The following is a 12,901-nucleotide window of genomic DNA, read 5'->3' on the forward strand; positions in this document are numbered from 1 at the left end:
ATAGCAGATTCAGAAAATCTTTTTCCTCTCCTGGATGTTTCTGTTTTATTTGTGGCTATTTCTATTCCTTTAAAAGGAAACACTCCTTTGCTCTTTTGCCCTGGATCTGCTCCATTACCACTTCTATGTATAAATACACTGTGTTTACACAAGAGAAAACATGGAACAGAACTAAGCTATGAGGATAAAAAAAGTTTTGGAGAAAGATAATAGCCTAATGCTGAAAAAAAAAATAAACCCAAAATAACCATTATGATTTATTTATCTATGAGCATTTCTCTAATTCCAAGGATTTAATTTATCATTTATTTCCTTAAAATATTATTTTTTTATATATCAGAGAAACTATGCTCAGTAACTAGAATATTTGTGTTCAGGTTTGCTCACTGTATATATTTATGAGTTTAAGATGAGATAGGAAATCCTTTGTACTTTTCTCTATAGACTACATCAGGATGCATTTGTTATAACAGTTATGTAAAACTTTAATATGTAAGACATAGTTAAAAATGAATCAAGAATCTAAAAATATAAACCCCAATATCAAAATCTAAAATATGAACTAAAATAATAAAGGTCTCATAAGAAATCATAATTTGTAGATTTTTATGATGAAGAATTTGGGGATTTGAGATCTTAAAAAAATGCAAAAATAAATAAATTTTATTTTATTAAAATGAAAAACTTGTTTATCAAAGAACTGGTGGGAAGGAAATTTCAGGGTACTACTTCAGTGCCAGAACACCCCCATAAAAGGTGCAACTACAAAGAACTAGATCCACACCAGTTTTTCCTGCTGACATAGCTTTACATGATAATGGAGATAATGAGACCAAGGAAGCCCTGTTAGTGTAAAATAGTGAATCTGAATGGGTCAGTTCTCAAATGCTCAGAAGTCAAAAGATCTACTATCAACACCCACAAAACTTTTAAGGACAATGGAAAAACTAAGATTTTAATTGGTCTAGCAGTCAGGAAGTATAGGCAAGTCTTTGAATTCATCAAAATTCTTATCGAAATCCTGGGAGAGGAGTAACTCAATCTAATGCTTTCTGTGAAGGCAATGGAATTTAACTCAAGCATCTAAAAAAAGAATTGACTCAGAGTATGAAAGAATCTTTACAAAGGGAATTGAAGGAATAAAAGAATACAATAGCAAGCCACAGCAACAAAATTCTCAATGCTGAGAGTGAGAGCCATGCCATTAAATTTGACAAAGTATGCAAGTTAAGAGGCAAAAGAAAAGAAATAAAAGAATATATGGTAAGAATATATGGTAAGATACTTAATAAATAACAGAAAGAAGAATAATTTTGACATCCTAAGATTACCAGGAAAGGAAAAGAGAAGGAATGAATAATTGGTGGAAGAGAACTCAGAATTTCCCTAGTCTCCAGAGAGAAGCTTCTGCACAGATTGAAGAGCTACAAAAATTAACAGACAAAACTGAATCAAGCAGACATAAAAATAAAATAGTAAAAGCAAATTGAGAAAGGTAGACTACTTAAAACATCAGGAGAGAAGAAAAATGCAAAGGACATGACAAGAATCACAATATATCTCTCATGTGATATCAAAAATGCAAGCAAAGAATAAAATCACATATTCAACATACTGAATAAAAAAATAGTTTCACCTAGAATCTATGACCTTGCAAAGTTAGCATTTAGATTTGAGGGAGAAATGAAAACATTCCCAGATAAACAAGTGCTGGTGAGATTTGCTATAACTAAAATAACCCTGAAGGAATTACTGTAAGGCCACCTATAAAAAGCAAATGGACAATTGCAAAAATATCAGATTCCACATTAAAAGATGACAACACATTCCTTTATATCAATACTTTCTCTGAACATTCATTGACTTAACCACCTCCCAACCCCCTCCAAAAAATAAGCAGAGGAACAGCATGGATCACTCTATACTTTTGCTGAAGTAACTTGTTTATAGGAATCACACTTGAATTTATAAGATAGATACAAGATCAGAATGAAAGGACAAGATGGAAATCAATTATACAAGTTAATGTGAGATGGGGGAAAGGCAGGGGCAGCTATATTTCTATCAGATCTAATCACTTTCACAAATTAATAAGAGATAAGAATGAATAATATGTAGGGATCAGTAGAAGTATATCAGCTAAGCAAGGCCCTACTGCTCATCAACATATATCTATACCTATATATGCACAGAATTAAGGAGCAGCAAATATTATAAAGACACAGCTTACAGAACTAATAGAAGCATACTAATGGAAACATGATAATAGTGAGAGACTTCAACACTCATTTTTCCATTGGATAGACAGAATATTGATAATGAAAACAGAGCCTTCATGAAGAACTGGAAGAATTAAGATTAATGGACATATATAGGGTTCTAAGACAGTTGAATGTATATATTTTCTTTAGTGCACATGAAACATTCTCCAGGATAGACCTCATAAGAGGGCATAATGCAAACATACAAAAAGTCTCAAAATTTTATTTAATTAAGAAATTTTATTAAGAAATTTCTCAGACCACTATGCTCTGAGGTTGAATTAACCATAAAAAGAAGATGGGGAGGTGCCAGAGTAGACTGGGTAGAGCACTTGCCTTGCACACAACCAATCCATGTTCTATTCTGACATGACATATGGTCTATCAAGTCTGAGTGATTTCCGAGCAGTCTTGAGTAAACCCTGAGCACTCACTGTCTAGTATGCCTAGATATTTTTGTTTGTTTTTGGGCCACATCCAGTAACACTCAGGGGTTATTCCTGGCTATGCACTCAGAAATTGCTCCTGGCTCGGGGGACCATATAGGACACTGGGGATCGAACCTATGTCTGTCCTGTGTCAGCCACATGCAAGGCAAACTCCCTACAGCTATGCAATTGCTCTGGCCCAGGTATGCCTAGTTTAAAAAAACAAAACAAACAAGCAAAAAAAAATGGGGAAAAGTTCCAATACTTGGAAACTGAACATAATACCACTAAATAGAAACTGTGTCATAAAGGAAATCAAAGAAGAAATAAAAATAGATTACTTGAAATGAATGAGAATAAAAATTATCCTCTAGAATCTATCAGACAGAGCAAAGGAAGTACTAGGATGTGAAATTCAAATCAATAACCTAAATACTCATTTTAAGACCCTAGAAAAGAACCAACAAATGAATCCCTAAACAAGCAGAAGGAATGAAATAATAAAACTAGAGTAGAAATCAATGATATATAAATCAAGAAACCAATAAATAGTTTAGTGAATCAGGAGATTTTTTTTTTTTTTTTTTTTTTTTTTTGGTTTTTGGGCCACACCCGGTAACGCTCAGGGGTTACTCCTGGCTATGCGCTCAGAAGTCGCTCCTGGCTTGGGGGACCATATGGGACGCCGGGGGATCGAACCGCGGTCCGTCCAAGGCTAGCGCAGGCAAGGCAGGCACCTTACCTCTTTGCGCCACCGCCCGGCCCCCAGGAGATGTTTTTTTGAAGAGCAATGAGGAAATCCAAAACTCTTAGCACTCACAAGGAAAAAAAAGAAAGAAAAATCCAAATAAATTAGATTAGCAATGAAATAAGGGAAATTACAACACACTCCAGAAATACAAAGATTAATAAAAGGTTACTACAAACACCTCTATGCTGTCAAGCTGGGAAGCTAGCAAAGAGGAAAGTCAGGGGGCTAGGGAGGACAGGTAGGGCACATGCCTTGCATGCAGCCAGCCTGGGTTATAATCCCTGGCATCATTTATGGTTCCCCTAACAAGGAGTGATGCCTGAGTTATAAACCAGGAGTTAACCCTGAACACAACCAGATATGTCCCACAAACCAAAACCAAAACTAAACCAAAAACAAAACAAATGAAAGTTCAACTAAAGCATGGGAGAAAATATTTGAAAAATATATTATCTTCTAAGGGTTTTCATGTTTCAAATATAGAAAAAATTCTTCCAAATTAATAGAAGACAAATAACACAATTAAAAATGGGGAAAAAACTAAAATAAAAATTTTTCTTAGGGACTGGAGAGATAGCATAGCTGACCAGTATTTCATTGTAGTATGAATATGCAGTATGGCAACAATAAAATAGAATAACAATAGATTTCAAGGTAGAAATTAATAGCATATACTTTTGGAAGGGTTGTGAAATGGTTCAACCACTGTGCAAAACAGTTTAAGCATGGAATCACTACACATTATATCAATTCTATACTCAGGTATATACCCCAAATAATGAAAATAGGTATTCTAATATATGTGCCCATGTTCATTCACAGTAGCCAAAATATAAGAGCAGCTTAATCTCATCAATAGATAATTGGATAAACTAAATGTATTTAGTATATACATGCAATGACATATTACAAAGCAATAAAAAGAAATATAGTTCTGAAATATGCTATAATGTGGTATAACATTGACAATAATAATAAAGCTTTTCAGTTACAAAATATTGTATGATTTCATTAATTTACAATACGTAAAGAGTCAAATGACAGAAATAGAAAGTAAGATGATAGTTCTCTGAGTCTAAATGAGAGTTGTATAGGGAGCAGCTGTTTATACATTTAGTTTTATTTTTGCAACATAAGAAATAATACATTTTCACATCAATATGAGCAAAATTAATTTAACTATATAATTAGAGATGATTATGACAAGTGAATTTTACCACAATTTAAAAATTAAACTCCACATACATAATGGATGCATGATAAAGGTGCGTAAAATCCAAATGATCCCTTTCCACAAGCTCATAATGGAGAATGCCCAGTCAATAAAACTGAATATAATGGTTAAAAAGAATCTTCTGGGTTAGAGAAATAGTAAGTGGATAAGGCATTTGCCTTGCATGCACTGACTTGGGTTTGATCCCTGACATTCCATCTGTTCCTGAGCATATGCCAAGAATAATTCCTGAGTGGCTGAGCCAGGAGTAAGCCCTGAACATCATCAGGTGTTTCCCCTCAGAAAAGCTGCTGTCTGCATGAAAGGGCCCTTTCTATTAGCATATGCTTGAGTTTAGGTTTTTAATTATTTAAGAGTTATACCTTTTTAATGGGATGTATTCTAATTAATTCTACATAAGGCTTATAGTTATTTTATCATAAAAATATAAGTAGTGGAGGGAAATCTAGGGAAACTAAATGTTCTCACTAAACTAAACTAAAATGTCCTCACTAAAAGTTTTCTATTCTTTATGGAAGCACCAGCTTTGGGAGACTCAAGATGAAGATGACTTTGATCAAGCTGTTATTAGCCCATCTAATTTATAAAGCAGGCTGAGCTCTGGGACAGCTCCAGGCTGATTAAGACTATAAAGAAAGAGAAAGTGGGGACTGAGCCAGAAGGAACTGACAGCTCAGTTGGGAACAGGGCCTGGATACATTTCTGGTGTGAACATACACACTACATTGCACCCAGGGAAAGTCAAATAACACAATGAATGGCTTTCTCAGAAGTTTGGAAACAAATAAAGGATGGTGTCAAGGCTGCTTCTAGCAAAAACGTTGTATTCAAGAAGTTTGTTCCTTTGGGAAGAGGGAGAACCACACTGGGCATGTTCCGAGCATACTCCTGGCTCGGATTATTACTGGGGTACTCAGGGAATCATATGGAAAGCCGGGTATCAAATGACACTGAGTTGACAAGGCAAATTTCCTCCCTGCTATGCTATCCCTCTAGTCCAGGGGTCTTCAAACTAAGGCCTGCGGGCCACATGCAGCCCGCAGAGGAGTCTGATCCGGCCTGCCAGCAGTGAGCACTGTTTGGTTGCCAAGATACCTGCCAGCATATACACTCAGTGTCACTGTTTCTCAGGGATAACGTCAACCGCCTCCACCCACAGCATATTGTGTGCTGGGAGGGTGGGCGTGAGGGCGGTGTTAAGAGGGACACTGATGCACCCTTGCCTGGCGCTTGGCATGTGCATTGCTGATGACGTCACTGGAGGGCTCCGGATGCCACATGGCGAGGAGTACCACATGTGGGTGACTATATGATGTAAAAAGGCACCTGCTCCACCCCCAGGCAACGTGGCGTCTGTGTGCTGTGCCTGCCTGTCAGTGAGGTTTTTCTCCACTCCCTCCACTGCCAAAGGTTAGTCAAAAGTGCCATAGAAATAAATTTTTGCCAGATGGGGGGTTCTGCCCGATTGGGCTGTGGGTGACTCATATGAAAATTCCCCTTTGGGGGTGGTGAGGCGTTCAGTGCTGAAATCAAAGTTAGGGGGTGGGCGGTGGTTGGGAGGTTAGGGGTTCGGTGCTGAATTGCCCATGTGGAAAATTAGGGGTTCGATGCTGAAGCATTTTAAAGGGGTTACATTGAAAATTTTATATGCATTTTGCAATTCCTTTTCAGTGTTCACATGCTAATTCCAAACATATCAATTTGGGCATTATCTAGAGAGATATAACTGAACTATCAGGGACTGAGCTGGTCTGCTTAGAAAAGCCTGCAAGGGGTAAGTGTTCACATCAGGGACTAATGGGAGTTCATACACTGTGTGTACATATACACACATATTTGTATTTCACTAATATCAGTTTGGAATCTCTAGGAAACAATGATGTCAAGAAAAAGAAAAATTAACAGTGAGTGTAGGATATTCAAAGAACAGTGGGCTTACGATTACTTTTTTTATGCGGTACAAAGAAAAAGCTGTGTGTCTGATATGCCAGAATATAGTTGCTGTGTTCAAAGAATACAATTTGCGACGCCACTATCAAACTCAACATAAAGATAAATATGATGTTCGGTTGGAGAAGTGAGAAAAGATAAAATATTACAACTGAAACATACACTGACGACTCAGCAAAATACTTTTGTGAAGCAGAAGCAGTTAAATACTTACTGCAGGCAAGTTTTCAAGTTGCCAACTAATAGCGCGCAATGGCAAACCATTTGTGGAGGGGGAATTTGTTAAAGAATGCCTTATTTCTGTTGCCAAAGAGATGTGTCCAGAGAAGGCCAATTTATTTAGTACAGTGAGCCTTTCAGGAGTTACAATGACACGAAGGATTGAAGAAATGGGAGAAAATTTGCTGCACCATTTGCAAAACTCTGCAAAGAAACTTTTGCTATTTTTCCTTGGCACTCGACGAAAGCAATGATGTTCGTGATTCTGCCCAACTTCTCATTTATATGCATGGGACAAATGAGTATTTTGAAGTCATAGAAGAGCTTGCTGCACTGCAAAGTATCAAAGGTACAACCACAGGAGTGGATATATTTGAAAAGGTTTGCCAAACTGTGAATGGTTTGGAGCTGGACTGGGTTAAACTAGTCAGTATAACAACTGATGGTGCTCCTAGCATGGTGGGGTCTAAGAGAGGAGTAATCGCTCACATTACACAAGCGATGGACAAACATAACCATCCTCATCCAATTGCCATACACTGCGTCATCCACCAACAAACTGAAGTGGGACTCTGTTATGAAAATTGTGGTATCTTGTGTTTAATTACATTAGAACTCATGCACTAAATCACAGACAATTTCAGGAATTTCTATCTGAGGTAAATGTTGCCCTTGAAGATGTTCTGTACCACACAGAAGTCTGTTGGCTGAGTAGAGGGAGAGTTTTGAAACGTTTCTATGACTTACTTCCGCAGATTACAGCTTTTCTACTTTCAAAAAACCAAGAAGTACCAGAGCTCAATGATGCAGAATGGAAATGGCACCTTGCCTTTCTGACAGATATAACAGAGCTACTCAACAGTTTCAATCTGCAACATCAAGGCAAGGGGAAGCTCATCTGTGATATGGCATCGCATGTGAAAGCATTTGAAGTAAAATTAGGCCTTCTCATCAAACAAGTACAGGAGGAAAACTTCACTCATCTCCCAACAACTCAAAAGCTGTCAGCAGACAAACCATTGGTTGCATTCCCAAAGGAAACATGTCTGGCTTCACTAGAATTGTTGCAAAAGGAGTTTCAATTTAGATTCAAAGAGCTTCATCTCCATGAACAGGACATACAGCTTTTTCATAACCCATTTTCTGTTGAGATTGAAAATGTCCTTACAATTTACCAAATGAACTGGCTGAACTGCAGAATTGTGACTCTCTGAAAGACACATTTAAGTCAAGTAACCTTTTGAATTTCTATGCATCTCTCCCCTCTGAGACATATCCAAATATCAGGAACCATGCACTCAAAATGGTAACCATCTTTGGTAGCACTTATGCCTGTGAACAGACTTTTTCAAGAATGAAACATCTGCAATCTCCAACCAGATCAAGATTAACTGATGCCCACTTGCATCACTTGTTACGGCTGACAGTGACAAATATAAAACCGGACATTGACCATCTCATTAGCCAAAAGCAGGCCCACAGTTCCCATTGAAATACTGGTGCGTGATCTGTTTATTTATAAATGGTTTTCATTTTATTTATATAAGATATGTGCAGTGTGAGAAGGAATTAATAGCTCATATAGTCCGGCCTTCCAGCTCTCTAAGGGACCGTAATCCGGCCCCCACTTTAAAAAGTTTGAAGAGCCCTGCTCTAGTCCATCAAGAGGCTTGTTCTTAGCTTTTGAATCAAACCTAAACTTAGATTTTTCTTAAAACTTACCAAATCTGTCAAGACTATATTCTAAAGAAAATTACAGGCACTATGGACAGTACTTTATCTTCCTTCCTTCCTTCCTTCCTTCCTTCCTTCCTTCCTTCCTTCCTTCCTTCCTTCCTTCCTTCCTTCCTTCCTTCCTTCCTTCCTTCCTTCCTTCCTTCCTTCCTTCCTTCCTTCCTTCCTTCCTTCCTTCCTTCCTTCCTTCCTTCCTTCCTCCCTCCCTCCCTCCCTCCCTCCCTCCCTCCCTCCCTCCCTCCCTCCCTCTCTCTCTCTCTCTCTCTCTCTCTCTCTCTCTCTCTCTCTTTCTTTCTTTCTTTCTTTCTTTCTTTCTTTCTTTCTTTTTTTTTTTTTTTTTTTTGGTTTTTGGGCCACACCCGGTAACGCTCAGGGGTTACTCCTGGCTATGCGCTCAGAAGTCGCTCCTGGCTTGGGGGACCATATGGGACGCCGGGGGATCGAACCGCGGTCCGTCTCCTAGGCTAGCGCAGGTAAGGCAGGCACCTTACCTCCAGCGCCACCGCCCGGCCCCTCCTTTCTTTCTTTCTTTCTTTCTTTCTTTCTTTCTTTCTTTCTTTCTTTCTTTCTTTCTTTCTTTCTTTCTTTCTTTCTTTCTTTCTTTCTTTCTTTCTTTCTTTCTTTCTTTCTTTCTTTCTTTCTTTCTTTCTTTCTTTCTTTCTTTCTTTCTTTCTTTCTTCTTTCTTTCTTTCTTTCTTTCTTTCTTTCTTTCTTTCTTTCTTTCTTTCTTTCTTTCTTTCTTTCTTTCTTCTCTTTCTTTCTTTCTCTCTCTTTCTTTCTTTCTTTCTCTTTCTTTCTTTCTTTCCTTCTTTCTTTCTTTCTTTCTTTCTTTCTTTCTTTCTTTCTTTCTTTCTTTCTTTCTTTCTTTCTTTCTTTCTTTCTTTCTTTCTTTCTTTTCTTTCTTTCTTTCTTTCTTTCTTTCTTTCTTTCTTTCTTTCTTCTTTCTTTCTTTCTTTCTTTCTTTCTTCCTTCCTTCCTTCCTTCCTTCCTTCCTTCCTTCCTTCCTTCCTTCCTTCCTTCCTTCCTTCCTTCCTTCCTTCCTTCCTTCCTTCCTTCCTTCCTTCCTTCCTTCCTTCCTTCCTTCCTTCCTTCCTTCCTTCCTTCCTTCCTTCCTTCTTTTTCTCTCTTTCTTTTCTTTCTAACTGACATCTATGGGGAAAAGCAACATTTTAAAATAAGTTACCTTAAAGTTAAAATAAAGCCATCCTTTGGGACATGATCCATGTTTCCGCTCAGGTTTTTGTTTTTCAATTGTCCAAATCTCTTTTCGCTTACAGATACTAGACATAGGCACTGAACAATCTTCAGTAGCCCAGAGTCCTGGCAGGGAAACAGATTAAAATTATTTAGAAACAATGATGACTCTTTGTAGGCATTTATGTTGATATTTTTATGACTTCAATGCTTTATCATAATTTTCTTTTTAAATCTAGAAGTTGAACAAAAGCACTAATCATAGAGTTTTCTAGTAACAATAGACAAATGAGCAGGTTTTCAAATCAGCAATCCTAATTCAATAATGCATAAATTTTGCTTACACACAAGAGGAACAAAAGGACAAAAGGAAGTTATAAAAAACAAAATCAGCATTTCATATGCTCCCTTCACATTGCCAGGAATAATATCTGTATGTAGAACCAGGAGTAATCCCTGAACACCACTGGTGTGACAAAAAAAAAAAAAAAATTAGGAGCTGGAGCAATAGCACAGCTGTAAGGCATTTGCCTTGCAAGAGGCTGACACAGAACAGACCTGGGTTCGATCCCTAGCATTCCATATGGTCCCCGAAGCCAGGAGCGATTTCTGAGTGCATAGCCAGGAATAACCCTGAGTGTCACCAGATGTGGCCCAAAACAACAACAACAACAAACAAAAAATTAAAACTGGTATATCTAGAATTTTTAGTGGTTTCATATCCCTTTAAAAAATAGCCATGAAGCAGCAAAGTTGGGTCCTCGGTATGGTGGTGGCTGTGGGGTATGAATGCAACTTTTGGGTCTTTGTCAGGGCAGGTACTTGGCCCACCTCCCTCCTGAGTGTGCCCCTGCTTAATTTTTCTAAAGAGTGACATTTTTTTACTCTCCCCAAGAGTGGCATTTTATGAAGAATTATTACATATTATAGTTGTCTTACAATCAATCTTTTCTTTCTATGTTGATGTAAATACTTAAAAAGTAAAAAAAAATCATTCTACACATTATTCTTAGGCTTATCAAGTCTAATCTTTTGTCTAATCTCTGCAGACACCAAACTCATAAAAATTCCAGGTTCAGTTTTTGGGCTGAAAATTCTGGGGTCTTCTCAAAGTAGGGATGTGCAGAGTCCTCATCCCCCTGCACTTCCAGAAGCCCCAGCCACTGCATTCCCATACCACATCTGCTACTGAGTAATGCTACTCCCTGACCCAGTTCTAGTAGGAGTACACCAAGTTAGAGGGGAAAGCATGACATAAGCCAACTAAGCTCAATACAACAATAACAATAAGCTCAAACAAAACAATAATATATAGCAACAAACAGCTTAGTAAATCCTCAGTCAATGATTGAATGACCCTGTTGTGCAACAATTTTTACAAATTTCTTTCAATGAAGTATTTTTTGATAATTTTATCAGTCATTTAGTTGTAATGAGCAATAAAAAATATTTTGTGCATGTTCAGGGGATAGGTGGAAAAATGGGAATAATGCTGAAAAGAAAGATATACTGATGGTGGAATTCGTATTGGGATATTGAATAACTGTTATGACAACTTTGTAAGCAAGTCAAGGTGCTTAAATAAAGTAAAAAAAAAAAAAAAGAAAAAATTAACTTAAGTACTTCTAAGAGAGAAGCATTTCTTAAAACTGACCATTAAATAAAACAGGGACACAAACATATCTTTATACATGCCAAAGTCTTCTAGAAGATAGTTTTAATTTAGAAGAGCTGTGTTTTCAGAGCAAATACATTTCATTAGCATTCAAGTTATAAATTTTAAAATTGGACAGGATGTATGTAAATTGCAAGGGCAGATTTGGCTTTCTGATATGAGAGATAGGAGTCAAAATGATGTTGGCATTTGAAGGAGGGCTGGAATGTTATTTTCAATGTAGATTAGTTATTCTTCCAGAATCACAAAACAGTCTTTCTGCAGGCTGTTGTGACACCTGCTGGCAAAAGAGAGCTCATTAAGCAGTATTTTTTTTTAACTCCATACCTTCTCTATTGATGCCCTCATACCAAAAATTGCTTTCATTTTTATCCCTCTCCTGTCTTGAGGCACACATTTGTTATTAACCTGTCAAAACAGGAAACACACTTTCTTTTTATGAGAGAGAGAGAAAGTGAGAAAGAGAGAGAGAATGGACAATAACCCAAATAGTATTACGCTGATGAACTAAATTTTTGTCATTAACATATATATGCTGCTGAACCAAAACCACACCTGCCCACCAACGCAGTCTCCATGTCTGCACCTCTTCAGCTACATAAACTCACTCTGTTCTAGAAAAAAGCTCTAAACCAAACTGTGAAAAATTATGGGTACACCAGCCATATAGCAGGAAGTTGGGACTCTTGGGAGGAAATGTGCCCCTGCCCTGTCCAAGCCTCACCTGCTACACCCTTCACACATAATCACCGCTTTGCAAATGGTCCTGCTTCCCCATTTCTCTACGATGCTTGCAGAGATACCACTCTTACCAAAATTCCAGGAATGCTGGTATTTGGGCTGATATCACTAGAACTTTTTTTGGAGTGAGTGTGGGCACCCTTCTCTCCTGCCCTTTCCCCACCTTCTCATACTTCTGGAAGACCTTGCATCTGAAAACACAAAATCTGACTTATGAGCAATAATACTTGGAAATCCTGGACAATTCTATTTTTATTTAATACTGTAATACCTATAGGAATACACCATTTTTAATGCCAATGTGTATCTGAAGCAACCTAATGTTCAGAAACAAATGAAATAACAGACTGGTCAACTAGCAACAAGAGCTTAACAAACCTTGTGACAAAGACTAACCTCATTGGAGATAGAATAATTTTCACAAATTTGCTTGTAGTATTCTTTTTCCCCTTTCCTTCTTTATATTTATTTCTTTTCTTTCATTTTTAATAATTTTTCTACCACTTATTTTGAAACAAATGTATTTTGATTAGCTATGTCAACTACGTGATAATACTCTTTAAATAAAGTATTAAGTTTAAAAATATATATGTGCTTCTAAATCCAACTGAATATGTTGGTATTGTAAAAGCAAGCAAGAAGTAAAATAATTTAATTTCAATGACTACTGAATTTGACATATTTTTCTTAAATATAAAATCAGACATAAAATTA

The 12,901-nt window shown here is 37.1% G+C and overlaps 1 protein-coding gene across 1 annotated transcript in view; it reads right to left on the reverse strand.

Moving 5' to 3' along the window:
* Nucleotides 1-12,901, reverse strand: part of PLA2R1 (phospholipase A2 receptor 1) — a 127,472-nt gene that overhangs the window by 20,932 nt on the left and 93,639 nt on the right. The window contains exon 21 of the mRNA XM_049772865.1: nt 9,761-9,897. Within this exon, the coding sequence (XP_049628822.1) occupies nt 9,761-9,897 (137 nt within the window). The remainder of the gene's footprint in view (nt 1-9,760; nt 9,898-12,901) is intronic.

Source organism: Suncus etruscus, chromosome 5 (assembly GCF_024139225.1).
Source record: "Suncus etruscus isolate mSunEtr1 chromosome 5, mSunEtr1.pri.cur, whole genome shotgun sequence".
NCBI lineage: Eukaryota > Metazoa > Chordata > Mammalia > Eulipotyphla > Soricidae > Suncus > Suncus etruscus.